General features: G+C 37.3%; 1 protein-coding gene across 1 annotated transcript; it reads right to left on the bottom strand.

Annotated features, from left to right (window-relative positions):
* Nucleotides 1-632: 632 nt before the first annotated feature.
* LOC111017907 (AAA-type ATPase family protein) lies at nucleotides 633-27,646 on the bottom strand. The gene is made up of 27 exons (XM_022293798.2): nucleotides 27,190-27,646; nucleotides 26,776-27,004; nucleotides 26,521-26,657; nucleotides 19,900-20,016; nucleotides 19,614-19,760; nucleotides 18,745-19,415; nucleotides 18,223-18,344; nucleotides 18,017-18,108; nucleotides 17,460-17,706; nucleotides 17,279-17,348; nucleotides 16,152-16,300; nucleotides 15,989-16,062; nucleotides 15,727-15,900; nucleotides 15,549-15,620; nucleotides 13,608-13,709; nucleotides 13,424-13,513; nucleotides 12,038-12,113; nucleotides 11,855-11,951; nucleotides 11,674-11,743; nucleotides 11,384-11,563; nucleotides 10,056-10,178; nucleotides 9,608-9,691; nucleotides 9,102-9,286; nucleotides 8,879-9,017; nucleotides 8,715-8,774; nucleotides 5,817-5,921; nucleotides 633-1,140 (listed from the first exon to the last, which is right to left on the bottom strand). The coding sequence occupies exons 1-27, from the start codon at nucleotides 27,286-27,288 to the stop codon at nucleotides 1,027-1,029; spliced, it is 3,825 nt and encodes a 1,274-aa protein (XP_022149490.1). The 5' UTR covers nucleotides 27,289-27,646; the 3' UTR covers nucleotides 633-1,026.

A 27,646-nucleotide genomic window follows, 5' to 3' on the forward strand; every position in this document is an offset into this window, starting at 1 on the left:
AAAATTGCCTTAATATTATGATGCGGCTTTTGCTTGAATGAATCTGCAATTATAGAAATGAAGAATCGGAATCAAATTAGGATTTCACTAATTCTCATTAAACTCAAACAGAGAATGAAAAAGATTCTCACACCAACAGAAAGGTGCATAAACCTGACCACTTGAACAAATTGAAAATAACAAAATCAGATGCTTATCTCGCTATTGGAAAAGGAATAAAATAGCAAAAAGTAATTTATCCACTCACAAATACTCATCCCATTAAATATGTGGTATTTTCTCTATTTGGTTGTACTGTTATTTTAGGATCTTGAAAAATCGATGAAATTTACGGATTACCCTCGTATGGTTTCATAATTATAGATTCTTACGGATACATGCAACAGATGAACCATATGTTCTTGTTACTCTGATTCTTTACTATAGATATTTCCAATCACATGTTCCATTTCATGTCACCCATATGGTAAGATCACAAAATGGTGCAACAAAAATACAAACAGCAAAACCTGCACCTTACAACTCAACTGTACCACTATGAATGGTGAAAAAAGTAAGAATCTAAATAGCACATATTCTTTGAATCCTCATGGAACTCAAACATTTATTCGGAGAGAAATATAGACGACAAATTGTGCACCAAAAATGATAATTATTACTTTCATTAATTAGTAAGATATAGTTATATATATACTGAATTTTCCAGTTTAACCAGAAGAGCGAGCGACAAAATGAGGGGGAAGGGGGGAGAGCAAGAAAGGGACAAAGGTTTTGGTCAAATTACCTAAGGAAATTGTAAAATTCCTACAAAAGCATACAGAATTTTTTAAAAAAATGAGGATAAGAAAAAACTATATATGATACAATAGAGAATTGAACGGAATGGGGGGAGGAGGGTCAGAATGGATTTCCATACGAGTCGATCTCCGATCTTGCACTCTTTTTGAGGGGGGCAGAGACGAAATTGGCAATAAAAGAAATGAACGGGAAAAGGGCAGGAAACTCTATACAAAGATACAATCACCTCTACATGAAGTAGCTCAGAGACATCTTTTTCCTTGACCCGCCTTCCCCATAGAGGTCGTTCCATTGGAGGAGCTCATTCATGTTCGTCGACTCCGACGAGACGCTTGCACACACCTAGCAATGGTATATAAACGTGAACAATGTCTTGGAACAAAATATTAAATAAAACAAAAACAACAAATAACACAGATCAAACGATTCAATTAGGAGCATAATCACATTTATAAACGTGCAAATTGGTCATTCCATGGTCTCTTGTTCATGGTATATATAAAATTCTGGTGTATCCAGGTACGCTCTGTGGTAACCTTATGCAAGAACTATTAAGGGTAGTTTCAAGCTTCTAGTGAAGTTCCCCTCCCTACAATTTCAATGCTGCCGTCCTTGAACTTTGAAAGTGTTTGATAGATCCTTAGTGTCTCGATTTTGTGTCTAATGGATCTTTAGCTAGTAATGACCTTGACAGGGTGGAGGAAGAATCACCAGAAGTATATTTGCCACAAAAGGTCTTCCCCTTGTAAAGGGGGTGGTTCTTCTTTGGGAGAACAATCTTTGTATTCGTCCAATCCCAAATAAAAACAAAGGTACAAAAACAAAGGTACAAAATCAAACAATACAGAGAGTAGGGAGCTGAAGAATCTGTTGGCTACTTGGGAAAATGAGGCAAAGATAGCAAGGCAGAATGTAGATGAGGGCCCTTCGGTGGCTCAATGAAGCTGATCTCTTGAAATGTGAGGGGTATGGGAGCTGCCTTAAAAAGAGCTCTGATCAAGGATCTTCTTTGCCAGACATAGTTTGTTTGCAGGAGACAAAGAAAAGCTCGGTAGATAGGAGGTTAATTAAGTCGATTTGGAGCTCTCCTAATATCGGATGGCTGGCTCTTGAGGCAGAGGACACTGCTGGGGGTATCATTATGTTATGGAATGAACAGAAATTAACCATTTTAGATTTGGGTTCCTTCTGTCTCCCTTAATTTCAGATTTTTTGGTGGCAGGACAGGGTGGTTCTCAGGTATCTATGGGCCTTCTTCTACTAGAGGCAGAGCTATTTTTTGGCGAGAGTTGGAGGATTTAGCTAGCCTTTGTCAAGGGTGTTGGTGTATAGCAGAGCTATTTAATGTGGCTTGATGGATTTCGGAAAAAATGGGAGGTAGAGGCGGAAGAGTTACTCGAAGTATGAAGGATTTTAATTCCTTTATTGAAGACACCGACCTCCTGGACCCTCCCTTGGACAATGGTTCTAACACTTGGTCTAATATGCAGATCAAAGGGATGGGTCTCAATTTTTGCAGATCAAAGGGCTACTAGACTCTTTCGCACCACTTTTGACCATTATCCTATTAAATTGGCATCTGAAGATATTAAATGGGGCCCTACTCCTTTTAGATTTGAAAATCCATGGTTAGAGTCCCATCTCTTGATGCTGTTGGTTGATCAATGGTGAAAAACTAATCCTCTTCAAGGATGGCCGGGTTATGGTTTCATGAAGAAATTTCAGGGTCTGAAAGGGGTGCTCACCAACTGGAACAGATGGCCACATTGGCCTCAAGAAGATGGATCTTATGAAAGCAATAGATGCTTTGGATAGAGAGGAAGAAGTTAATTCTCTCTCTGAAGATGATTTCAATAGAAGACGGGCTAAAAGAGTGCTTGATTGAAACTACTTTCAGTGAGCAAAAATTGTGGATGCAGAAAGGGAAAATAAAATGGCTGCAAGGAGACAAGAACACGGACTTCTTTCACCGATGGGTTGCATACAAGAAAAACCAGGCCTACATAGCTGAAATTCAAACTGAACAGGGCACCTCTTTGACTAAATGGGAAGATATAGAAGCAGAATTCTTAGAAACCCTTTCACAGAGGATGAGATAGGAAAGGCAGTGGCAGATTTGGGCGCTCTTAAATCTCCGGGTCCGGATGGTATGAGCAATGAATTTTTGGAAAAAGGCTTGGAACATTATTAAACTGGATTTGGATTTGATTACTGTGTTCCACGATTTTTTCGAGAAGGGAATTGTCAACCAGAAGACTAACGAAACTTACATTTGTTTGATTCCCAAAAACTCAAACCCTCTGAAAGTCAAAGATTATAGGCCCATTAGTCTGGTCACTTCTTTATACAAAATTATTGCTAAGGTGCTTACTGCCCGTTTGAAAGAAGTGCTCCCTAGCATTATTCATGATGCCCAAGCAGCCTTTGTAAAAGGTCGGCAAATCCTTGATGCTATTATGGTGGCTTCTGAGACAGTGAGTCAGTGGAAGAACTCGAAGAAAAAAGGCTTTCTCCTCAAACTTGATTTCGACAAGGCTTATGATAAAATAGACTGGGATTTCCTAGATGCTGTTCTGGAGGCAAAAGGGTTTGGGGTTCGGTGGTGTAGGTGGATTAGGGGGTGCCTTTCTTCTACCAACTTTTATGTGTTGCTTAATGGAAAGCCTAGATGTAAGATAAAGGCCAAGAGGGGCTTAAGACAAGGGGATCCCCTCTCCCCTTTTCTCTTCACCATTGTGGATTGTGGGTGATGCGTTGAGTAGATTAATTCACTTTTGTAATGAGAGGAATATTCTCAAAGGTTTCAATATTGGAAATAGTTCTTTAGAGGTGACTAACCTCCAATATGCCGACGATGTGCTTATTTTCTGCCCCTTTTCAGCTCAATTAATGGAGAATTGGTGGGGTCTCATTCATGTGTTTTTATTGGCATCGGGTCTTTCTCTGAATGTCTCAAAAACTGCTGTGATTGGTGTTAATTGCACAAGGTCGGTGTTAATTGCACAAGGTCAGAGGTTAGCTTTTGGACTTCCTCTTTTGGCTGCAAGATGAATTCTTTCCCTTTTAATTATCTGGGTCTCCCCCTCGGAGGGAACCACAAGACTACTAGTTTTTGGGCTCCGATGGTGGACAAAATGCACAAAAGACTCCAAAAATGGAGTTCTTTGCTTCTTTCCAAGGGTGGTAGGCTTACTCTTGCTCAGTTGGTCCTTAATAGTATCCCCATATACTTCTTTTCGATTCTCAAAGCTCCAGAGACAGTCATAAAGTCTATGGAGAAGCTTATGCGGGACTTCATATGGAACGGTGGGATTTCTAGATCGGTGGGGAATTTGGTGAAGTGGTCTTGGTCGACTTTGCCTCATAAACAGGGGGCCTTGGAATTGGTTCTTTGAGGCTAAGGAACAATCCTCTATTAATAAAATGGTTATGGCGATTCACAGTGGAAAGAGATAGCCTTTGGAGACGGGTGATAGCCACTATTTACGGGGTGGAGCCTTTTGGTTGGTGGACAAAACCTTCGGGTGGTTCTTTTATCGGTAGATCGTGGAGGGACATACAAGGAAACCTTAGAGCTTTTCAAAAGTTCTCCTTCAAAATATCCTCAGGGTCCAAGTCAGATTTTGTGAGGACCCATGGATTGATTCTGCCCCTCTTTCCACCACTTTCCCGGATTTGTTTGCGTTATCCTCCAAGAAAGGTATGTCCATTATGGATTGTTGGTGTGCAGAGGCCTCAACCTGGAATCTTGGTTTCAGAACGAATCTCTTTGAAAGGGAAATGAATAGATGGGCAAACTTCACTGGAAAAATAGAAGGTGCAACTATCGGAAATGGAAAGGACATTTTATGGTGGAAAGCGGACTCATCCGGCCGTTTCACAATCAATTCAGCCTTCATGGCTCTCATGTCCCCTTCTCCTAAACTTAATTCAGCTACTGCAAGCTTAATGTGGAATTTTAGAGTCCCAAAAAAGGTAAAATTCTTCATTTGGACTTTGTTCTATATAGGGGTAAATACCACAGAGAAACTTCAAAGGAAATTACCTCATTGGACTCTTTCTCCCTCTGTGTGCACAATGTGTATGAGCAACAATGAAACAGTGGACCACTTTTTTCTCCATTGCCCTTTTGTTTCCAAAGTTTGGGGGTTTATAGCTTCTTTGCTAGATTTCTCTCTCTGTATTCCTGGAAGAGTTGAGGATTTCATTGCTAAAGGTTATGGAGGAAGGCAGCTCAAGGGCAAAGCTTGGGTTCTTTGGAATTGTGCGGCCAGGGCTCTTTTATGGTCGATATGGAAGGAACAGAATAATCGGCTTTTTTAAGATAAGTTGATTTTGTTAGATTCTTTTTGTGTGAATATTAAACATCTAGCTTCTTGGTGGACTTTACTACACAAGAAAGTTTTTTGTAACTACAATCTTCTTTTGCTTACACAAGATTGGAAAGCGGTGATTGTATAGAGCTTTGGGGAGGGTTAGCTCTACCCTCCGCCTTTTGTTTGTATCCCCTTTAGGGGCCTTCTAGATTTGAATACACATATTTTGTTTCTTAACAAAAAAAAAAAAAAGATTTCTAATTTATTTGACATTTTTAAAATTCACTTGCTTATCAAATACAAAATTCAATTTTTATATCTAATAAGATTCCATTTTACATTAGTGAATTTTAAAACATTTCTAACTTATTAAACACAAAATTGAAAATTCTGGAATCTATTAGACACTTTTAAAGCATAGGGAGCTATTATACACAACATTGAAAGTTTAGAGACCCTATTAGCCACAACCTAAATGTTTCGGGACTGAATTTGTAATTTGACCGGAATTGGTTTTCAGAAATCATTCCAACAAATAAAGGCAAGAGCTAAGTAATCCAAATTAAAAAACTCAGTAGGCCTTCAAAGGGTGGATCCCTCCTTAGTTGTATCATCAACTGTTTTTCTCTCTCTTCTTCCTTTTTTAAATTTCTTAAAAGAACCTTAGAAAGAATAAATCATGTTCATGCTAACTAAACCAACCTGCTCATGTGCAAATTTGAAGTCCTCCATTTTTAAAGGGCGAACGTCTGTGCTGCTATATAGTGCAGGTAAAGGTTTGTTCTCCGTCAAAGCAGAGATTCTCTCCTGTAATTTATAAACAGAACAACTCAGTATACATCCATAAAAATGTCCTACATTTTTAAAGATTAAAAAATCAATTGAACTAATTTAATTATACTGGAGACTGAGCAAATTTGATACACTATATACTTTTATGGCCATAAAAAGTTAGACTGAAATCTTTATTCAGAAAACATGACATATATACAATCTTGAATTCGTTTATAAGAGACCAAAGAAATTATAATCCATCAGAAAAGGAATAAAGAACTATCAGCCTGATATAACTAAGAAGCTTGCAACCACAAATAATGAAAACAAAAAACAAAATTTAACCCCCATTTGATAACCATTTTGTTATTGGTTTTCTGTTTTTAAAAATTAAGCTTAGAAACATGACTTTCAACATTAAGCTTAGAAACATTACTTTCACCTATATACCTATGTGTTCCTTTATATGGTATTAATAAACATTTTCGAAATCTATGTAAAATTTCGAAAACAAAAAACTTCTATTTAAACTTGTTTTGTTTTCTTCTAATTGTATTCTTTTGTCTCGTTCTTCCACGCAATTTGAAGAAGAAATACTTGAGAAATTTGTTTTAATTTTTGAAATTTGGCTAAGAATTCGAATATGATTCTAAGAGAGGTGAAAAACTAACCAATGAAATTGATAAAAAACAAACATAATTTTTAAAAACAGAAGACTAATAAGGAAATAATTATCAAACGGCACCTAAATAATCCCAATCAAGATTACCAATTTAAGGCAGCACACAATTTCTTAAAAAGGGATGCCACACCCTGTATGGATCTTCTTCAAATAACCTATTCTTTCTTTCTATCATAACGAGCCATAGAAGGCTTACTGGAGGCATCCCTCCACAAAATTCAAGCATTGCCAAAAAACCACAAGATCGAAAGGATACTACAGAGCCTCTGGCACTGTGAGATATATCTGACGGCCACAAAAGCATTAAGAAAGAATTGGACCAGCAACTGTTGGCACATAAAAGTGTGAGAGTCCTATAAGGGGTAGTTTAGGAATAGTATTAGTATTCTAGTTGGGGGCATTATAGTAATTAGTTAGGGGTGAGTGTTATAAATAGAAGTAGGGAGAGAAGAAAGGCATCTTTCGGAATAGTATATGGTGAAGAACTTAGTATAGTTCTTGGGAGAGAGATAGCCCACTCGAAAGGCTATCGATATTGAAATTTCTCTTTGATATAGCAATATAGTTACTTAGTTTCGTTTAGTATATCTGGATACCTAACAAAAAGCAGTGTAAGATGAAATGAAACACAGCCAAAAAGAGGTTGACCCTCTTACTCCACCCAGCGAAAGATCGTTTCGTGGAAGCGATGAAAAAGACTATTCCGCTCTTTCCTTGGTGCTACTTTTCTTTTAGGACTTTAGGTGAGTGATCACCTTTCAACAATGACAAGAATTTACTATCCAAAGGAAACACGTGGTCATCCATACCACCTAGATTAACTTTCCTGGGAAAGCCATTGATCATATTTAGTTCTATTATCCCCCAGTTTCTAACTCGCTAGAACCACAGCAATAACCTAGTAGAGTTAATACTAAAGAAATCTTTGTTAACTGAAAACAAATAGTCATGAAATACATATATAGCATTATGAATAGACTTATGACTCCCGCCATTTAGCATCTGCAAACAGTAACTAGTGATTTAAAACGAGAAGCCAAATATTAGCTAATCAGATGCTTACAATACCTCACAGTCACAGTAGCTATTTACAAAACAGCAAACTCTGCAGTAACTAACTTACAATAAACAAACAACGAAAATAAATATCAGAACACATATTTATAATAAAATCTTGTAGACAATCTTTGGACATGCTACTCTCCAGGCATATGGGTCTGAAATACCAAACTCACAGTCACTGCTGTAGCCTTTAAACAATAATAAGCCATCATTGATTGAGCTGCCACTCCTAACAAATCCTTGAACATTTCAAGAAGCACCTCTACCTCATTGTCAAGGATTTTATAGAATTCTACAGTGAATTTTCCGGGGCCAAGAGATCGGTTCAACCTAAGCTTTTCACTACTCTTCCAAATTTATTCCTCAAATAGGCTCCCGAACCAGGTATAATCCCCTTCACTAATTGGACATCAGTTAAGGCCTTCTATTTCGAATATAAATTGCCTCCTCCACGATTTCCTGCTTCATTAAAGCCATTGGAATCAAGAATTTCAATAGTAAATTTTTTCCCCTACCAACACTATTATTATAAAAGAATTTGATAATTTTTTCTCCTTCTAGCCAGTTAATCTTTGTTGCATCCACTTCTGCTCCTGTTTCAAGTGGCACGACCCTAAATTTCTTGGCTATATCAATTTCTTTAATTAAATTTACTGATACACGGTTTCTTCTGATCTAATGCTCCAGAGACTTCTCTGCTCCAGGGTTTCTGATGAAAGACAAAACCAGGCCAGCCTTGAAATAACCATTCCTAATAGTGACAAGTGACAACCTAGGACTACCTATTGAGGGACCAAGAGAGATGATATCATTATTCCACTAATGATAAATTCCACGACTCGAATTGAACCATTTAACCTTCAACATTATAGTAGAAATCCAACTAATAAATAAATCTTAAAATAAAGATGCAAATTAGTATTTAAAAAACATCTACGAAAAAGAGACATCAAATTTGAACTAAAATAAAGATGTTCAAAACTAAAAGAAGAGGCTTGAATAGGTTCTCATTAGCAAAGTATGCAACAATTAGCAACGGGACCAAGATGCACATTCTAGGAAAAAAAGAGTGATAAGCTAACCTTTTTCTCCTTGTCCAAAATTTCTCTAATGGGACAGTGTGCTGCAGTTACACACAAATTCTGCAACCAAATAATTAGAGTGACTTGAACATTGGTACAGTGAACATTTTTTTTCGATTTTCATATTGAGGTGATATTCTTAAAACTTGAACAAGAAATAGAACCTTTAAATCACTTCCAGAATATCCATCAGTCATATTTGCAATTGCTTCTAAATCAACGTCAGTGGCCAATTCTTCTTTGGCCAGTATAACTCTCAGAATCTTTTCTCTATTTGGGGCATCTGGCAGGTTAACCATCAACCTACAAAGAACAATCACATATTCGAGGTAAGACAGATTGATGACATAAGGGAGTAAATATATCAGAATTACACATATAACGTACCTTCGAGGAAGTCTCCTAATCACAGCCTCATCAAGATCAAAAGGCCTATTGGTTGCAGCAAGTACCAGTACACGTTCTTTGTCCTTTGTCCGCAACCCATCCCAATTGACCATAAACTCATTTTTCATTTTACGCATAGCCTCATGTTCTCCTGGATTCTCACGTCTTCCTAACATGCTATCAACCTACAGTAGCAGCAACATCCATATTTGAGGGGAATTATGAAACTTTTTTTTTTTTTGATAGGAAACAAATTTCATTGATAATATGAAATATACAAAAAAACCCTATCCAATGAGGTTACAAAAAAATTCTCCAATTGGATATGAGATAATTTAAACCGTAACTCTTAAAAGGATTCACACTTTTGCACCAAGATAAAGCCAAAAAGATAATATAGTATATTATAACATAAAAATATTAGTAACAAGTATACATGCTATGACATAAAAATAACAATAGTAACAAGTATACATGTTGGTGCAACCATAATTCCTATAACCAACCTCGTCAACAAACACAACACTTGGAGCAATTTTACTTGCTAGAGAAAACACTGCCTTGACGTATTTTTCACCCTCACCAAACCACTGCAAGAAACACAAAGTACACAACATTAACAGAGAATACCCACAGGTACGTAGACCAAAACTGTTCTGAAACACCTTAGCAAATTCGGGCGAGTACAATCTTTTGGGGAATATGGTTGAAGTGCAATAAAAGATTTTGATGATTGGCTTTTACTTAAATGAGAAAAGAAAAATTGTGCTTTGGAATAATTCTTTCGTGTGTATGTGCATGGGTGGGGGGAGTAGTACATTTATCGGGTTGTTATTTTAGTGAGCTTCTTGTTATCTAGCTGTACATTAATTTTGCACTTTTAATGGCCTAATTTGTACTACAAATTTTCAAATGAAACCTATTTTTTCCTCACAAAAAATAGCACATTTGTACCTTAGAAGTAATGCTTGACATGGAGATGTTGATAAAGTTCGCACCAGCCTCGGTTGCAACAGCTTTTGCAAGCATGGTTTTTCCAGTGCCAGGGGGACCGAAAAGTAAAATTCCCTTGCATGGCTGTCAAAGAGTAATAATTATAAAGATATAAGCTAAAAATCAAAGTTGCATAAATGCAGGTAAACAAGCTGTGAAATGGTTGATGTGCGCAACTGTTAATTCAGCAAACTTGTACACTTTTTCCTTCCAATGCAACTTTCGTTAAACTTTTTCCGAAGTAACAAAAGAGTAGGCACAGAAGGAAAAGACATCTATAAACTGGATTCCAAGTCTTATCTTTTCCCACCCAACTTAACTACCAAATTTTGCCAACTTAAATAAACCTTGTTTTGCTGATTAGTTTGGCTCTGATGGTATAGAATACTTTTTAAAATATAATTAATTTAAAGAAATAAAGGCAAAAAAGGAGTAAAAATGGCACAACGTGTATGGAAATTTTGTATGAAAAACCATGATAAGAAAGAGAACAAAATGAGTAGCATGGACCTATTTGGTATGCTAAAATTATATTATTATTTGGCATATTAGTTTTTTTTTAAGTTATTAAACTCTTGTAATCTAAACCATGGAATTCTGCACAAACAATTTTTGGACTTCGTAGTTCGTAATCAAAACCATGAATATTCTGAAAACATTTTTTTGTTTTCAAGTGTGACCATATTTTCAATTAGAATTTTGAAAACGTAGAAGAAAGATAAAAACTTTGATAAATATATTATTTCATGTTATAAACTTATTTCATTTTTGTCAAAATTAGAACATGTATAACAGTATATCTTATGTATTAATATAATATTGTATAATAATAATTATACAAAACTTATAACATAAAATATACATAAATTAATTGATATTATCTGAGATTCAATTTACTTAGTTGGTAATGACCACTATTTTTATTGCTTATAGATATATTACTAAACGCACCTTGAGATCTTATCTCAATCAGCTACCAGGTATTTGAAAATACTTAAAACATGAAATATAATTACGTTTTACATTGTACCCTTTATTTTCATATCACTGACCCAACGCACCCTAAAGTTTCTATTCTCAAATCCTTGTAGCCTTGTCCATATAATAAAGATACAAATGATAAGTCTTAACAGCCGCCACTTCTTACACAATTTACACTCGTAAATTGTCGACATCCAAGGATGACAAGAAAATCCAGTATAAGCATACAAAATTTTTTTTTTTTGAAAATGAAACAAAGCGTACAAAAATTAATAATAATAAATTGAAGATAGGCCTATAGTACAAACCTTTGTTAACTGCCCTTTGCAAAACAATTCAGGCCTCTGTAGAGGAAGCATCACCAATTCTTTCAATGTGTCCTTCACATTTTCTAAAGCACCAATGTCTTCAAATGTAACACCAATATCACCCGGTGGAATAACATCAGCAAGAAGTTTCTTTTCAAATTCATTCTCAGTAACCACATCCTAAAATTGTTGAAACACGCTCCAATTTAGGTACAAGAACCCGTACCAAAAGGCAAAGGAGTAAAAAACTCGTATTTATGTCAGAAAATCCAATAGTTCTACAAGATTACCTTGAGTGATTTCTTCAAGCTTTTGCTCTCACTCTGCAGACCATGTAAAATGTTCAACCCATACTCAATGCTGCAGAGAAAAACATAGCAACACTATGAAAACAGTAAAATAGTGTATAGTTCCATTCCCTGGTTAAAATTTGATATCACAATCAGCAGAGGCCCAGAAAAAGTAGACAACCTTTCTGTAGAAATGACGAGTTTAGAATCCTTAACCAACACTTCAGTGCAATGCATGAAATGATGACTCAAAGCCCAGCCTACAACTTTCTCAACGCCTGTTAAGACAAACACAGGATCACAGTCATGAGCTGCACCCAATAACCATAAAAGATAATTACAAAATCTTTCCATGTATACGAACTTTCAGGTGTAAGTGCTTGATCTTTAATGCAGAGAGTTTCAAGTTTAGGGCAAACCAAACCAATTCGACTGAGAACCTGAAACCACATTAAATCCATATATAAGGAAAGAAAAAAATAATTCTTTTCTTAAAAAAACAAACAAATGGAATTAGCTTAGTAGCAAAGACACAAGGAAGTATACAGATATATGTAAGGGTGAGTTAAAAAATAATGTGGAATACTGTATGTCCCGACAAGAAACCTCTTTAAATGCAACATCAAATTGGCCAACCAACTTGAACGAACTCTTTAGAGACTTTGCTAGGGAAGAATCTAAAAAGGGTGGAGGATGACATTTAGTAAATTGGAGCAAACGCTCAACTCCCTACTGGCTGAGGCGGTCTTGATAAAGGGACATAAAGCAAAGGAACCTTCTCAACTTGCCAAATGGATATGAAGGTTTCAAAGAGAGAATAAGACACCTTGGAGGCTTGGAGTAAACTCATCGAGGCAAACTTTGGATCCCTCCCAACAATCTCCGGACAGATACTATTCATTCTTCAAAAGCACCTTGAACATCTATTTACAATCATAAAGACCTTATCTCAAAGACCTTATCTCCAATATAATCAAGATCTTTGAGATGATTTTTGAATTGGTAATGCCCCTCATTCATGATGTGGCATACATGCCCATTATGATTAATTGGCTACCAACTGCTTAGCACTTAGGGATGAAGTTGTGTGCTGCATTGTGCCCTGTTTTTGTGTCAATGTTCTCTAATCATAATAATAATAAAATACCTTTATCTATTGCCACTACTATACATGTGTCAGTCTTGCAACGGAGGCCCTCAGTTGGAACATATAACAACAAAAACTGATGGCTTCAGAAAATTCAAGAAACTCGAAACCCTCTCCCTCCGTTGATATACAACTTGAATAAATACAAGTTTGCACTCGCTCCATCAAAACTGGAATCGATACCCCAATCAATTTTCTTTTAACAAGATACAAACTTTTCAATGAAAATAGGAAAAGGAACAAACGTATTTTATTATTGTTATCATCACTTTTTCACCACCTAGCCAGCTTTCCTAGTTTTCCCTATTGGACTTCAATCATCCGAACTGCCTGTACTATACTTGTAGAAAGAACTCATCTACCTTCTTTCCACAGAGGATATAAGTCGAACACAAAAGACCCAGCAATTATATGGTAAGTTCAAGGGGCATCAGTGATTCATCAGAAATAAGTTAAGCATCAAACAGAACTGACATACCAAGCATGAAAAAAATTATAATGGTGACAGCAGGCAAGTCTTTTAGGGTGTTCTCTCTATAAGAACGACAGGTTATTTAGGTGCAAGCAGAGAAATTTGGAGCAAGAGGGTCACCCAGCACTCACCAAGCGGATGCTGACAATGTTTGCCTGTGTTTTTAGAGTTTCAGTATCACGTTCTAATTGTTGCTTCCATTCTGAAAGTAAGGCCTCATCCTAACAACATTCAAGAAAACATCATGAGCTGAATTTGATAGTAACAGATGCAGCAAGATAACAGAATCAAAATAAAGCAATAAGATCATAGTACCTGAGGGAGTAATATGGTTACTTTGTTGGGGAAGAGTCGACTAAGTTGTTTTGTTGCCTTTGGAGTTTCTTTGTTCCTATCATGCAATCTTCCAAAATTATCCTGAATAGGGAAACATGATATATATTATTAAATTCCTAGGAGAAAAACAATATCACAAGACTATGGAGAAAAGGTCAAAGCATTAAAAAGAACACAAAAAAACATCTCATAGTAAGAATCGCAAGAAAATTCTAGACAAAACACACCACAAAAAAACTGTGTGATCTTATAGAAAAAGGTCCAACAAAGGAAATTACATAAGAGAATACCAACTAGGTCAGAGTTTAAATATTAAAATACAAAAAGAAGAATTAAGCTCGCAACAAGCGGCAGCTCCAATTTAAAATATAAATACAAATAAAAATAAAAAATCCTCTCCGATAGATACGAAGCCTATATATTCAAAAAAATACTGTTTCTTTACTTCGTAACAACCATAAGAAGGCTCTTATGAAGTTCTCAGTAAAAGTGTCCTCCCCTTGTATTTGAAGGGGTGACTGACAAGAAAGAAATAGAGGAGACTTCAATCATCAATGGATACGGTGGCTAACCAACCAAAAATTGATCACTATGTACTTAATTCTATTTCCTTGTATTGCGGCTTGGCTCGTCTCCCCCTTTTGTAACTTCATATATATATATCCTACTTGTGTTACATAAAACTCAGCATCCTACATTACCAGCTGGTTTAACGTTACATTAAATACCAACACAACTAATATATCTCAATCTTTCATACAGAGCCAAATATTATTCTCGCTGTGTTTCCCGACAAGACAGTCATATTGCTACCATAGTAAACTGGCATAATCCTGTAACCAAGTTATTCATTAATGCACCAAGAAAGTTTACCAATAGCATTTTCTTGGATCAAGGCAAAACTCATTTCTCAATACCATGGGCTTTATGCTCATTTCTAAAATTGACTGGCTCGTAAACAACTTGCAAAGTCCAGCCCCAATCTGAACTCACGAGCCAAATCTGACCCCATCTTGACAACTTAAAACCGAATGGACAAAACACGCCCAAACTACAGCCCATTGTGTATTATAGAAACAAAACCAAAAAGATTGTAGGCATAGAGCAACCACACCAATCCATCCCGAACTTGGTGGTTAAACTCTACTGCAGTGACGATACTGTAGGGGAGGTCCTGCAGAAAAATTGCTTAACGCTAGGATGATAAAAAGCTTAACACCTCTAATTCTTGTTACTTTTCAAATGAAAAATAAAAAGGTCATCTTATTCAAAACCCCAATTATGAAACACCTCTCTCTCACTTCACACCTTGGAACGCACCGTTCTTATAGAGAGAGGCGCTTTCACATCTTCTAAGAGAGAAAAAGAGCGAGACTACTCACTAAAAGCCAATGACTGTTTTGCACTTTTGGAGATACAATTATGCTCATCAGCACCACTAAACATCTATACATTAACTACTTTCGTACCCTCCAAAAGTGGGGAAAAATTAAATGTAATGGTATGAAAATTTGAAATGAATAGCGACTAACTAATAGTGTGGGATAATATAGCATAAACATTCAACACAGAAAGATTCTAGGATAGTTTCATATTCCTTCCTATCATAACAATACTGCCAAACATTAAGCCCTAGAAAGAAATACAAAAGCAGCTGACGCAAATTATGATGCATCATGCATGTTGGGGCGAGTGCCAACATAAAGGAGAAAATAAAAAATACAAAGAATATACTCAATGATAAGTTTGCAAACCAGATCGAGACCTCATAATAGCCCATAATCAATTAGGCTTAGTAACATGAACAAATAAATAATGCCATATCATAACATTCATAATCACATCCATAAAGATACTCTGCACTCCACTACTCCTTCAGGAATGGATAGAAAGAAGATGAGAAGATAAGAATTAGCATACCGGAAAAGCAAGATCAAGTAAAGCTGTTTGGTTGCTTCCAAACTTGGTAAATAGGAGACCACCAGGATGAGACTGGAAACATATGGTAGGGGGAAAAGGAATTAAAACTATCCAAACATACTTTAAAAGAAGAAAAGGGGGGGGCCATTGGATGAGCTAGGCAATATTCTCTGCTCACCTTCTCTTTTCGATTATCCATATGGGTGTGGGAGCCAATAACAACAACGTTTCCTGGCAAATTTTCAAGCCTGCCCTTTAGGATAGAGTAAGCATCTGAGTGCCCCACCATTGCCTTTTCTATGTCTTTGACAAACAATATCAGCGGACTGTTTTTACTCTCATTGGAGACAACCTACATACAATAGCCAACATTGTAGAGACTGTGAGTACCAAGAGAAAAAGAAGGATAGCTTCCTAGCCCAATTTAGGGTAATGGGTACCTCAAAAACTTCATCAATAGCAAGCTTATCGGTATCATCACCTCCAGGACCATCCAAGCGAAGAAGATGATTAGCTGTGATGTCAATTTAGAACAGTGAAATGGCATGGAATATATCAGAAATGGAACCCAAAGAAAAAGAATAACAGGTAGAGAAGAATTACCAGAACAAAAGAAGCCATGATCTTCTTCACAAAGGCCACCTAGATCGTTACCATCTGGGATTGATTTGTCAAATCTCACCCCAATTTTTGAGGACCCATTCTCTTCAAAAGCAAGAACAACTTTCCCCCGACAACCATAAGATGGTCCCCTGCTTGAAAGATAAATGAGACAGGAAATTAAAACTAAAAGAATAATAATGATGATGATGATGATAAGAATCTCATAATAGCAAATCGGTTTTAAAGAGCAAAAAGGTCTTCACATAAGACAAATCTACATAATAGATATATGAAGAAACAACAAAAGAGTGCTGCATTTTCTACGAGGGAAACCCTTGATCATATTTTTATCCACTGCCCTTGTGCTCACAGCGTTTGGTCTCTTGCTGAATTTGGCTTGAACTACAGCCTACCTGCAAGGTGGGCCACCTTTTTTTTGGAATCCTTCAGCGGGGCTGGTCTGAAAGGAAAGTCCTATTATTTTATGGAATTGTGCTGTAAGGGCCCAGCTTTGGCTAACTTAGAAGGAGAGAAACAACAGAACTTTTTAAACAGAAGCATGTCTTTGGATTCTTTCTTTAGCAATGTACAGCATTTAGCCTCTTGGGTGCTCGAACCACAAAAAAACTGCTTTGTAACTACAGCCTATTCATGATTGACAATAATTGGTAGGCCATTTTGTCTTAGTTTTGGGAGGGGGTTAGCTCTCTACCCCTGCCCTTAGGCTGTTCTGATGCCTCTTTTGTTTTTAATTCAACAATATCATTTCTTATCAAAAAGAAAAGGAAAAAAAAAAAGAAGAAGAAAAACAACAAAAGTGGTGGACAAAAAGCAAATTATTTCTTCAACACATTTTTTATATATGAAAAAATGATGGACAGGAAAGACGAACCAAAAAAAGGAGCAGAAATTTACAAATGCTGAACTCTATCACTAACAATAATTAAGAAGCACAGAAATAACATTAAATTACTATAATTTAAAAATAATAAAATAATTCAAATTTACCCTGTAATACAAGTATATTTTTTTGTTGGCAAAGAAACACATAATACAAGTATATAACAGTTATCCATACTTTCAGATCATCAGACACAAAATTAAGGCGCCAGAAGGAGAAGAATTACCTGAGAGGACAACTTTGAAGAGATGGTGAAAGAGTGGATGATAAGGTACCCACAAATTTAACTTTGTCACCTACAAATTAATGAAAGGTTTATAAGATCATGCGCATGATAGGGTGGGAGGCTGGGTATGGACCAGTTGCCACACCAACCACAAGTCAAACAGTGATTGTAAAGAATATACCTGTCTTAAAAGCAGTGGTCTTCGATGAAGCCGTGGATGCTTCCTGTTTTGGCAAAGCCTGGGAACTAATTGTAGATCCACCAGCAATATCAGCCTCAACACTGGATGTTGGTTTCTTGTTCTGAGAAGCAGACGCAGCAGCAGCAGCGGCAGCGGCAGCTGCCTGCACAGCTCTTTTGGCAAAAACAGATGCTCTTTCAGGCCTCGAATTCTCTTTTACAAGATCAGCATCCTTGGGTGTTGGTCCCTGAATTCATTGACAAGCTCAATTGACAACCCTTATGAGGTATGTTTGCAAGGTTACAAAAACAAACATGAGATGCACAACAATTAAGCAATGGGATTTGTACATGTGGGAAGTATTTAAAGCTTGAGAATCAAAACTATTATTTTCCTTTCCCCTCCATTCCTCATGGTCATGTACTTAATTTATCACTGATTCACTAGATTACACAAGATTTAATCTGAACTCTTTCACACCTGTTGAAATTCCTAGAAAAACAAATGAACGAACTTTCAAGAAAAATAACACTACAAGGCAAACATCTGCATCTTACACCAGGCAACAGAAGAGAATCCACAATCAATAATCTAGCTCCAAAATGCCGGGCTAGTGCCTTAGTCAAAGTTTCCTGGTATATTTCTGAACCTGTAGACATTCAAGTAACAAGCAAACAACGTCAAGTGAAAGAATCTGATGGAAAGAGAAACAATCAAAGAAAAAAAAGTTATAGTTAAAGAATAAAAATGGGGACAGTCCAACCTGCAGGTCCAGACAACAGTATACGTGGGCTCAATATAGGAAGGTCTGAGGCATGCTTTACAAATTTATTACACTTCAAGTGAATGAACATCGACGCAGTCAGAACATTTTTTGTGGTATCACTGTAAAAAGATACAGAGTGAAATAAAGATTTAGGACACATCCCAGTTAGCCTATACCTCAACTCAAGCAATTCAATACAGAGTTCAGGATAGTTTTTCAATATGCTAAATGTGCTTGTGATAATTTATAACACTCGTCAAATTTACCATCACGTTGGGGCTACGCAACAATGAATATTCTTGAAAGCTTAAAAAAACACTTGAATAGTGCCAAAGAAACCCCACCTACAAACTCAAAATCATTTCCACACACACTAAATCACAGTAGTTACAAGAAACCCCAAAATGTCAAAATTGAAAAAGCCCTACGATTAACATATGTCATGAACAATTGCTAGGTAACAATTAAAAACAAATAAATAATTACTAAAAATATACAATTTGAGATTCATCCTTTCACCTTAAATAATATGGGAAACTCTCGAAAGAAACATCAATATTATCAGGTATAAGAATTCCTTGTTGTAATCTTTCTTTAAATGCTTGACGTCGAGTTGACATCAAAATAGCAGGAGGGTTAAAATCTTTAAAGAGATTCCCAATATCCCTTTGCTCATCAAGGATTTTGGAAATGCTGCCACTTAAATTAAAGTCGGGAGATGCCGAACTCGCTAACATTTGTAAAAGTGGCCGTAATTCATGAGTTGCCCCAGGGACCTCCCCAATTTCTGCATCAATACAAGCATCTAATCCAAGCCTATCAAGACTGGGGCTTTCAGTGGCAGAATCAGGAATTGGATCCATAGTTTTGTCCATGGAAGCATCACCATTTAGATCATTATTATTAATAGTACCATCTTTCAAGTTAATGTCTGGATTCTGATCATCTGACACTCCACAACCAGAAGGTAGCTCCACGTCCTCATTGGATTTAGCGGGTGGGGAAAGCAGAGACAAATCTTTCTGAATATTTGAAAACGAAGCCAATATGGATGCACCAGTAACAGCTGAGGCATCCCCAGACCTTCCTTCAAAATGCATCCCCTTAACAGGTGCACTATGAGCTTCTAAAATATTAACAGAAGGCAGGCCAGAAACAGCAAAATCATCATTAGTGAGCTGCTGAAATATCTGATAGTAAAATTAAGGAATTTATTACAGATACGCATTGTTGCATTCACAAAAAGATAAACAAATGTTAGAAGAAAGAGAAAACCAATGTAGAACTTTGTCTTCTTAACCTTCTTGGCGGGAGAATGGAAGTTGTTTAAAAATAGTAAGCTATAGCACTTCCCAAAAAGGGTATCTTGCAACATTCCAAAAGGATACATAAGCATGTTTTCCAGAGGAAGTGAAGACGACCTCATCACCTCCACATAAAGTTACACTTGAATTCTTTTGATAAATCTTGCCATTTACAATAACAGCACCTTTGCCTCCCGTGATTTCCAGTGAAGCAACAGAAACGGCGCCACGCTGTTGCAATATTAGTGACAGAAAAAGAAGTCACAAAACGCACAACTAAGCATTACAAAGAAAAGGAAAACCAAATTAAGCATAAACTCCCATTTTACGCAGCAGCATCTGAAGGGGAAAAAAATCTAATTTCTCTAACCTTGATGTGCCTCAGCTTACACAATGTCGTACTAACAGACGGATCTTTAAGCCATAAATTACACTGACGACTTTGACCAACCGTGAACAAAGTACCACAAATGGCTAAGTGCGGATTCTGCAGAAGCATAATAAACCCAGATCACAATTTAGAGATTATTAAAAACACACACACAAAGACAGACTAGGAAAACTGAAGTGAGTCAGGTGGCATTGATTAATATCAATATTTGAAGTTATTAAAACAAATCCTAATAGATGTGAACTTTGCCAACAAAGCAAATGTTTCTTCCTAATCAATCCCCACCCCATTTTGAGACGTTAGAAACAATGAGCAACCAATGCGCCAACTATCTAAAAATCAAGCCGATGAATTCAGCTTGGGCCTTGAATTTTAGGCCGCCATCCATAACCAACAAGTTCTCCAAAACTAACCTGCAATAGAATAGTTGCTAGGGGTGTTCATCTAACCTAGTGACCTGAAAAATCAAACAACCCAAGCCAAACCGATAGAGGGTGTGCTAGTTAGTTAAATTTTCAGATCGGGTTGGGATCATTTGTCTATTTTTTGCATAACCGAAAAAATCGGTTTGGCTCGCGGGTTGGAGAAATTAAGAGCCAGTTCAATCCAAACCAACCCGAACTGGTATTTAAATATCTAAAGAAGTAATTTACCCTTATTGATTTTTTTAATATATTATCTCTCTTGTCAAATCAATATGTTGCTACTGACTTGAAGGAACCACTTACTCGTGAAGGAATTAACCTGCGGAACCATCTCTTCCTTGCATCTCTCACTTACCATGACCCCCTTCTTATCTCCCTCCCTCACTTATCCAATCTCACACCTTCTAAACAAGTTCACGAAAAAGTTTCGCCCGCCCAAATTTGTCATTCACTTCAAGTGGCACCTTCGATCTCACTATCAGCGTCTCTCTCCTCATTCATAAGTCATTCCCATTTGTTCAACATCTCTCTTTGTTGATCTCGCTTCGTTCATTCACCATCCATAAATCATTTATATCTTCTAACCACCATTCTTCCAAATCAAACAATTGTTAGCAACCTGATGACCCAAACGGCCAAACCCAACCCAACCCTAGAAGACAAGGGTTGGGTTGGGTTTAGTGTTACATCAATTCACTCAGGTAGGTGAAACGACCAATAAAATATCCGTAAAACCGACTCGACCCAACGCGTGTATACCCTTAATTGTTGCCAAGTTTTGGTGGATAGCCAAGCCAAAGGATTTTTTTTTAAGTTATTACAAAATCTGAATTACAAAATCTGAATCCTCAAGGGCAGACGACTATATTACATTACAAATTTTACCCTTTTTACTCTATCAATCAGCTGCCTCCATACAATCGTTACCAACCTAGGTAGTCGAGGTTACAACCTCCAACATTAGAAACAGCATCTCCTACCATTACAACAAACTGGATCACCCCACCATTTCTGTTAATCATAAATACATTCACTAGAGGGGTGATCTTTGTGCCCATTCCATAGCACACTAGTCCAACGATGATAAATTAAGTTTGAGTTTATTGAGTTCTCCAATATGATGACCCAAGGATCAAAACTCAAGCTCTTTAATAAGAATCTGCAAGTCCCCTTGTCCTTTTTTAGGATAATCAACAAGTAGTAAGGCCAAAACAATCCAATATTCCAATGCCACCCATGAAGACAATCCTTCGCACGTGACGTGCCAAGGAGTCGCCCTGTCGCTCAAGCAAGCAACCCTATGCACACATATAGCCTACTAGCTGCTTGCTAACACCATTTGCTAGCATGCTCGACCTACTCACTCCACCCACAAGCTTGCTCATTCACATGCCCTATTGCCTACCCCTATGCACACCATCTATATGCTCCAATGCCCACTCATCGCTCTCACCCACATAACCATGTTGCCTACCGCTTGCATGAGCACATGCGCTTGCCTCCTATCCACGCCCATGCACCTTGTGCACCCCACACCTCTGCCAACCACTCATCCCTATGCAACGAGGCATCACCCACCTCACATTAGCACCTAGGAAAGCTTTGCTTACATGTTAGTTCAGGTTCTTACTTTTAAAACCCTATTTGCCATCCATAATTGTTTTTTAAATCTAGGAGTTCTTCCTTTTTCGAACTTTCCACGTCGGCAACTATGGTTCCAACCCACCAAGTTACCACCCCTTCAAACAAAAGAACAATGGATAAACAGTGATTTAGTAACTCCTCATCGTTGTAAGGGTAAGTAACACATTGCACAATTTTGTGATGACGTCAAAAGTTGGAGAACTCTTCTTTGAATCTTGTCTAAAGTGTTGGTGCTTTTACATGCCAGTGTCTAAATCAGAAACAATATGTACTTAAAAAATGGTATATTTTAATAAATGTGCCCTTGTCATGTATGTGTCCTAGATTTTTGAAAATGACGTGTCACCATGTCCGTGTCTCGTGCCCGTCTCCATGCCTCTTAGTGTAAATTAAGAACTTAGCCTTTTTAGAGCTTCAACCATCTTGGATCAACTTAAAATGGGAAAGGCTTCAATTTAATCATTTTGGAGGGCTAGGGTAGATCAATGTTTTAAAGGCTTTTGAGGCTTACACCTTGAGGCTCGTCTCGAGGCATGATCAAGGATTGGAGAGAGAGGCCAATGGACAGTGTCAAGTAGATTGTTTCTATGGGGTGATCTTCAACTGATTTTACAGGCCTTAGCCCCTTAAAGGAGATTATCATAACACAGCCTGGTCTGCTTTCTCTTTATATATAATATAACATATACGAGAATATGGTTAGACCCGTTGCTTCTGTCAGCTTAGGCCGACTACAAGGCTAGGACTACAATACAAGTCATTAGTGATAGCGACAAAGAAAGGGCAGATGGATCCTATCCCCTATATCGAACACTAAATCCTAGCCTTGAGATTTATGACTTCATTGGACTATAGGAGGGAAGAGGCTTACGCCTCATTAAGACACACTGAGGCTTGAGGCTTAAATTTTTACACCTCCTGTAATGATTACAAGAATACTGTTAATTTTCCCATTCTTAAAAAATATAAAGGTTTTTTTATATGGAATGCTAAAGCAATAGTCTAATAATTCAATCTATTACTACTTTTACTACCAATACTCTAAAAACATTGAAGGCAAATTTATAGAATAAGTCAAAAACATTGAAGACAAATTTATTTTTCTTTTGATATGAAACAAATATTTCATTGATGGTATGAAATACACAAAAGGGCCCAAGGGCATTTACAAAAACGCCTTCCAATTAGCAATAAGGTTGTTTAGAGAGTAGCTATTATAGGGAGGATAGAAACTTTTGCACCATCCTAGAGCTAACACCGTAACTGTATCAAAAAGAGCTTCAAAAGGGAGGGATTTGTCTTTAAAGATCCTATTGTTTCTTTCCAACCATAAGCTCCAAAGAAAGGCACGAATAAATTGAGTCCAGAGGATAGCTTTCTTCTTCTTGAAACGGGTGACCGGCCAAAATGCAGTTAAGGAGGATGGAGGGTTGTATGTGTAGAGTTGTCGACCAACCAAATGATTGTAGGATACGGTCTCAGAAGGCTGAGGCAAAATTGCAGTAAATGAACAAGTGTCCCTGTGTCTCCGAGGCCCTGTAGCAAAGCAGTTTGGCGAGATGGATAAGTGGGGGAGCTTTTTCTGGATCATGTCATGCTTATTCAAGGCTCCATGACTGAACTCCCAGCATAAAAACTTGATCTTTTTGGGGCATTTGCCTTCCATAAACTGGGGAAGAGAGTAGAGGCGATGTGGCTTCGGTCTGTAGTTAGTTGTTTAAAAACAGAGCCAACGGTGACTGTCCCATTGAAGACAAATTTATAGAACAAGTAAATCTTATTGTTAATAATAGTAGTGCTGTTAAGGATATTCTTTTAGAATTTTTTTAGCAACAGGTTAATCCTTTTATAATTTTATATACCTATTATGTTTAGTAATACTTCACACAAATTTAGGATTTGTATAATTTTTTAATAACGCCTCGTCTCATGAAGAGGAAAAGCCTCAAGGCCACCTTTAGCCTTTTAAAACATAAGGTAGATGATTTAACAGTAAAGACACAAAAATTGTCAAATTTCCACAATATGCTATCTTGATATCGACTTAGGCCAACCTTACCAATCATCATAGCAAGTCTAGACACTACTCAATTTTCCCCTCAAATAGTGTTTTTAAAAGTGAGAGATGCACTAAAGCACAATAATCCTCCAATGCTTCAGCACAATATGCAAAAAATGTGGTCATTGGTAAGGCGCATTGTACACACTATTAAATATGAAAAAAATTAATAATATTGGAATAAAAAAGGAAATATTTGAGAAAATAGAGCTTTGGTAAGAGAATATGGAGAAAAATTACCATTCTTTAAATTTTAAAAAATTATTTAAAAAAGGCCTTCTGACACCAATGCAAAGGCACATCGCTTCTAGTGCATGCGTCAGTTTTCTCAAAAGCGCATCCAGACGCAATTTTAGATCATTGCTATCAAATAAGTTCCTTCCCAATGAAGGTTCCTAAGTAAAATTATTTTTGTTACAAAAATACCCATAGTGGAGTGGAGAAAGGAAAATAAAGTTTGAAGGGCTGGGGTGATCCTCACAACTTCACTTGTAAAGAATATTTCAAGAAAATTTTGATCTTCGCAATTTCTTAAATCTTACCACAAACTAAAGTGTCCTTTCAAAAGGTTGGACTTAGGGACCAACCTTGATCCTCCATTCTGTAATATTAAATTTTTAATCAAGATCCTCTCGAGAAATTTCTGTCCCAAGTGAATCTCGACATCCATTAATGAGGAGAACATGATTCTTTTTCCCAAGATTTCCAACCCCAAGCATCCTAAGGGAAAAGGGAGAGTGACCTTCAACCACATGTTGACTCCTTCCTTCCCAACCAAAGCCTTGCATGAAAAACCCCTCAAGAGTATTTTTATAATTTTGCTAACTTTAACGGGAATACAAAAGATTGAGATTTGAGAGTTAATACGATGGGATATTTGCAAGAACCTAGTTCAGCAAGGTGAGCCTTATACTTTTGGAAATGGGGAAAACACTCTAATTGGCCAATTACCCTCCCTCATACCCAACAACAACCAGGCCAAAAGGCAATGGTGCAAAAATTAGCTAGATAAGGGAGGGGAACACATTCAAATCTATAACTAAATGAAGCTATTCTTTTTACATACCTACAGTCTACATTCAAGCCAACTAAAGCAAATTTTTGCAAATTAATTGTCACGCCTAAAGCTCGTTAAAAAAATTCAAGAAAACCCACCAACTTATACCGTCTCCCTATTGAATGTGATAGTCCACATCTATGCAAAAGCCTTGAATTTTATTCTTGGTTTTGTAAACCTCCATAGAATAGCTAAAAAGTCATCTACAAGAGTGAAAAGGAGTAGGGAACAGGCCCCTTGTCTTAGTCCTCATGAAGCCATAATACTGTCAAGGTCTCCTGCTAATCAAAACTAAAAAATAGAAGTATAAAGGCATCCAAAAACCCACTTACTCCTCTTTCCAAAGGCTTTATAGTCCAAGATCGCATTTAGGTAAGCCCAACCAACTTAGTCACAGCCCTAACATAGTCGCAGCCTTTTTCAATGTCTATGTTCAAGACAACTTTCATCCTCTATTTTAGCAACCAGCAAAATAGCATCCATAATTTTCCTTCCATCCACAAAGGTTGTTTGCTAATCATTAATAGTAGGGGGAGAACTCTTCATGGTCTCTTGGCCATAATTTTCTCTATAACTTTTTTGGGGGAAGAGACACTATAAATCAAAATAAGGTAGATGTATGTCTCATTAGATCTATTAAGAATACCGCTCTCGAAAAACTCTTGGAACACCCTAAGTTAGTTTTAATGGTATTCCAAAAAAGGCCAGATTCCCTGTAACCTTTCTCTAAATGCTTCCACCACTCATACAATTTTCTCATCTAGTAAAAATGTAAAATAGAAACCCCCCACTAAGAAAAGTATCAAACAAATTCAGTGATTGCTTGAATATCAACTCAAATCTACTTAACATTACACAATAAGGTTATATCAAATATTGACCAGTTAATATTTCCTTCTCCAAACAGTTAGCACCGCACTACTTCTTACAAGTGACAATGAATCATTGAATGAACTTGTGGATTACTTCTTCAATCATTCCTTACACTCTTGCAGCTTTTTAAAAACCAAATAAACTTTTAGCCACACAACTTTTAGTCGGAACCTTCAACTAATTCCATCTAACTTTCCAATAAGTTGATAGTTCGTGTGGATAATCTACATCAACTTCGAGGAAGGCAAAAAAATAAATAACATGAAATTGAAAAATTAACCATTAGGATATATTAAAGAAGAAATCCTGAAAGGAGGCCATAGGCAGAAGAAGGGCAACAATAGAGGCAACTCCTACTCCACAACAATTCACAACTAGCTGATGAAATAAGACCCCCCAAAACAAAACCCAATTGCAGAGAACATAGGCGACCAACAAGAGAAAATCTCGACATGCTGATGTTGCTTGGAGAATAGCCATGTTTCAAAATTACTCTCAAGGATAACGAACCAGGAATCAGGAATTCATGAGTAAAATTCTACCTGAGAGCACTGAGAAAGAAGTTTTCCCCATGCAGGCTTCGAATTCGGCTTTGTCATCCTCATGGTACGCTTCTTCGTGCGATTCAGCATGGTAGCCACAACCGCCTTAGATTTCTCTGCGTCGGCAGCAACGTCACCTAAATTCCACACGAATTGATCAGACCCCACAACCCAACACAGATTTAACATCAATCATCAAACACCAATGTCCAAGAAATCAAACTACATGCACCGAACAGCAGTTTGGGGGGGCACCTAAAGGTTGCGGCGTCATCATCGCCTCGCCTTCTGCCTGAAGATCATGCGAATTCTCGGGAACCGCCTCATCACATACGTTGTTGACCTTCAGCGAATCAGTATCGAACGGATCAGCTGATTGTATGGCTGGGTCTACAGGTTCAACCCCAGATTCCCCAACCGGGATCAAAGGTTCATCAGGCGGTGCGCTCTGAACGTCTTCGGTAGACGATGACGCCTCAATAACCTACCGTTTCAAAAACAATAACAGATCAAAAACCCACCGCACCAAACCCACGCCTAAATCCCAACCAAAAACCCACAAAGAGGGAAAAAAGAAATCGGGAAAATCAAAAATCAGTGGCATGCAGAAACCCAAGTGGAAGAACAATCCCCAGTCCCACGTAGGGGGGAAGCATCAGAAGAAAGTACCTTAGATCTTTTGGAATTGGGGGTGCCCGAGGGAGGGGGGGAGCCATGGGGTGAAGACAGAGAACGTTTGGAGAAAGAACTACGCCTGGTTTCAACCATGGTAACAAAGAGAGGTGTAGAAATAGTGGGTCTGTAAATCGATTGATCCCCTCTTCTTCTTCTTCTTCTTCTTCTTTTTCTTCCTCTCCGATTGAAGGACGACTTTTGGGTATGGGGGTTGAGGGGATAAAGAAAAAAGATGAACTGGGAGGAGAGGCAGAGCCCGAGACAAACAAAAGGGAGAGACGGGCAGAGGGAAGAGGAGGAAAATTGATGGGGGAGATCAGTTAAGTAGGCCTCGATTCTTGCAAGAAAAACAAACAAACAAAAGATGAGAAAAAGATGAAATTTTTATAATTAATTCACTTGTTCTTGGGGAAGAAAATTATTGAAAATGAAAAGGGAAAAGGGAAAAGAG

The sequence above is a fragment of the Momordica charantia genome (genome assembly GCF_013281855.1).
Source record: "Momordica charantia cultivar OHB3-1 chromosome 9 unlocalized genomic scaffold, Mcharantia_2.0 BLBB01000009.1, whole genome shotgun sequence".
Lineage (NCBI taxonomy): Eukaryota > Viridiplantae > Streptophyta > Magnoliopsida > Cucurbitales > Cucurbitaceae > Momordica > Momordica charantia.

Excerpts from the sequence above, each read along its gene's own strand:
- LOC111017907 (XM_022293798.2), bottom strand. The coding sequence starts at position 27,288 with ATGGTTGAAACCAGGCGTAGTTCTTTCTCCAAACGTTCTCTGTCTTCA. Across the intron at positions 16,301-17,278 it reads CTTCAAAGTTGTCCTCTCAG|GGGACCATCTTATGGTTGTC; the intron begins GTAATTCTTCTC and ends TCTTTCAAGCAG. Across the intron at positions 15,901-15,988 it reads CTATTGATGAAGTTTTTGAG|GTTGTCTCCAATGAGAGTAA; the intron begins GTACCCATTACC and ends TATTGTATGTAG.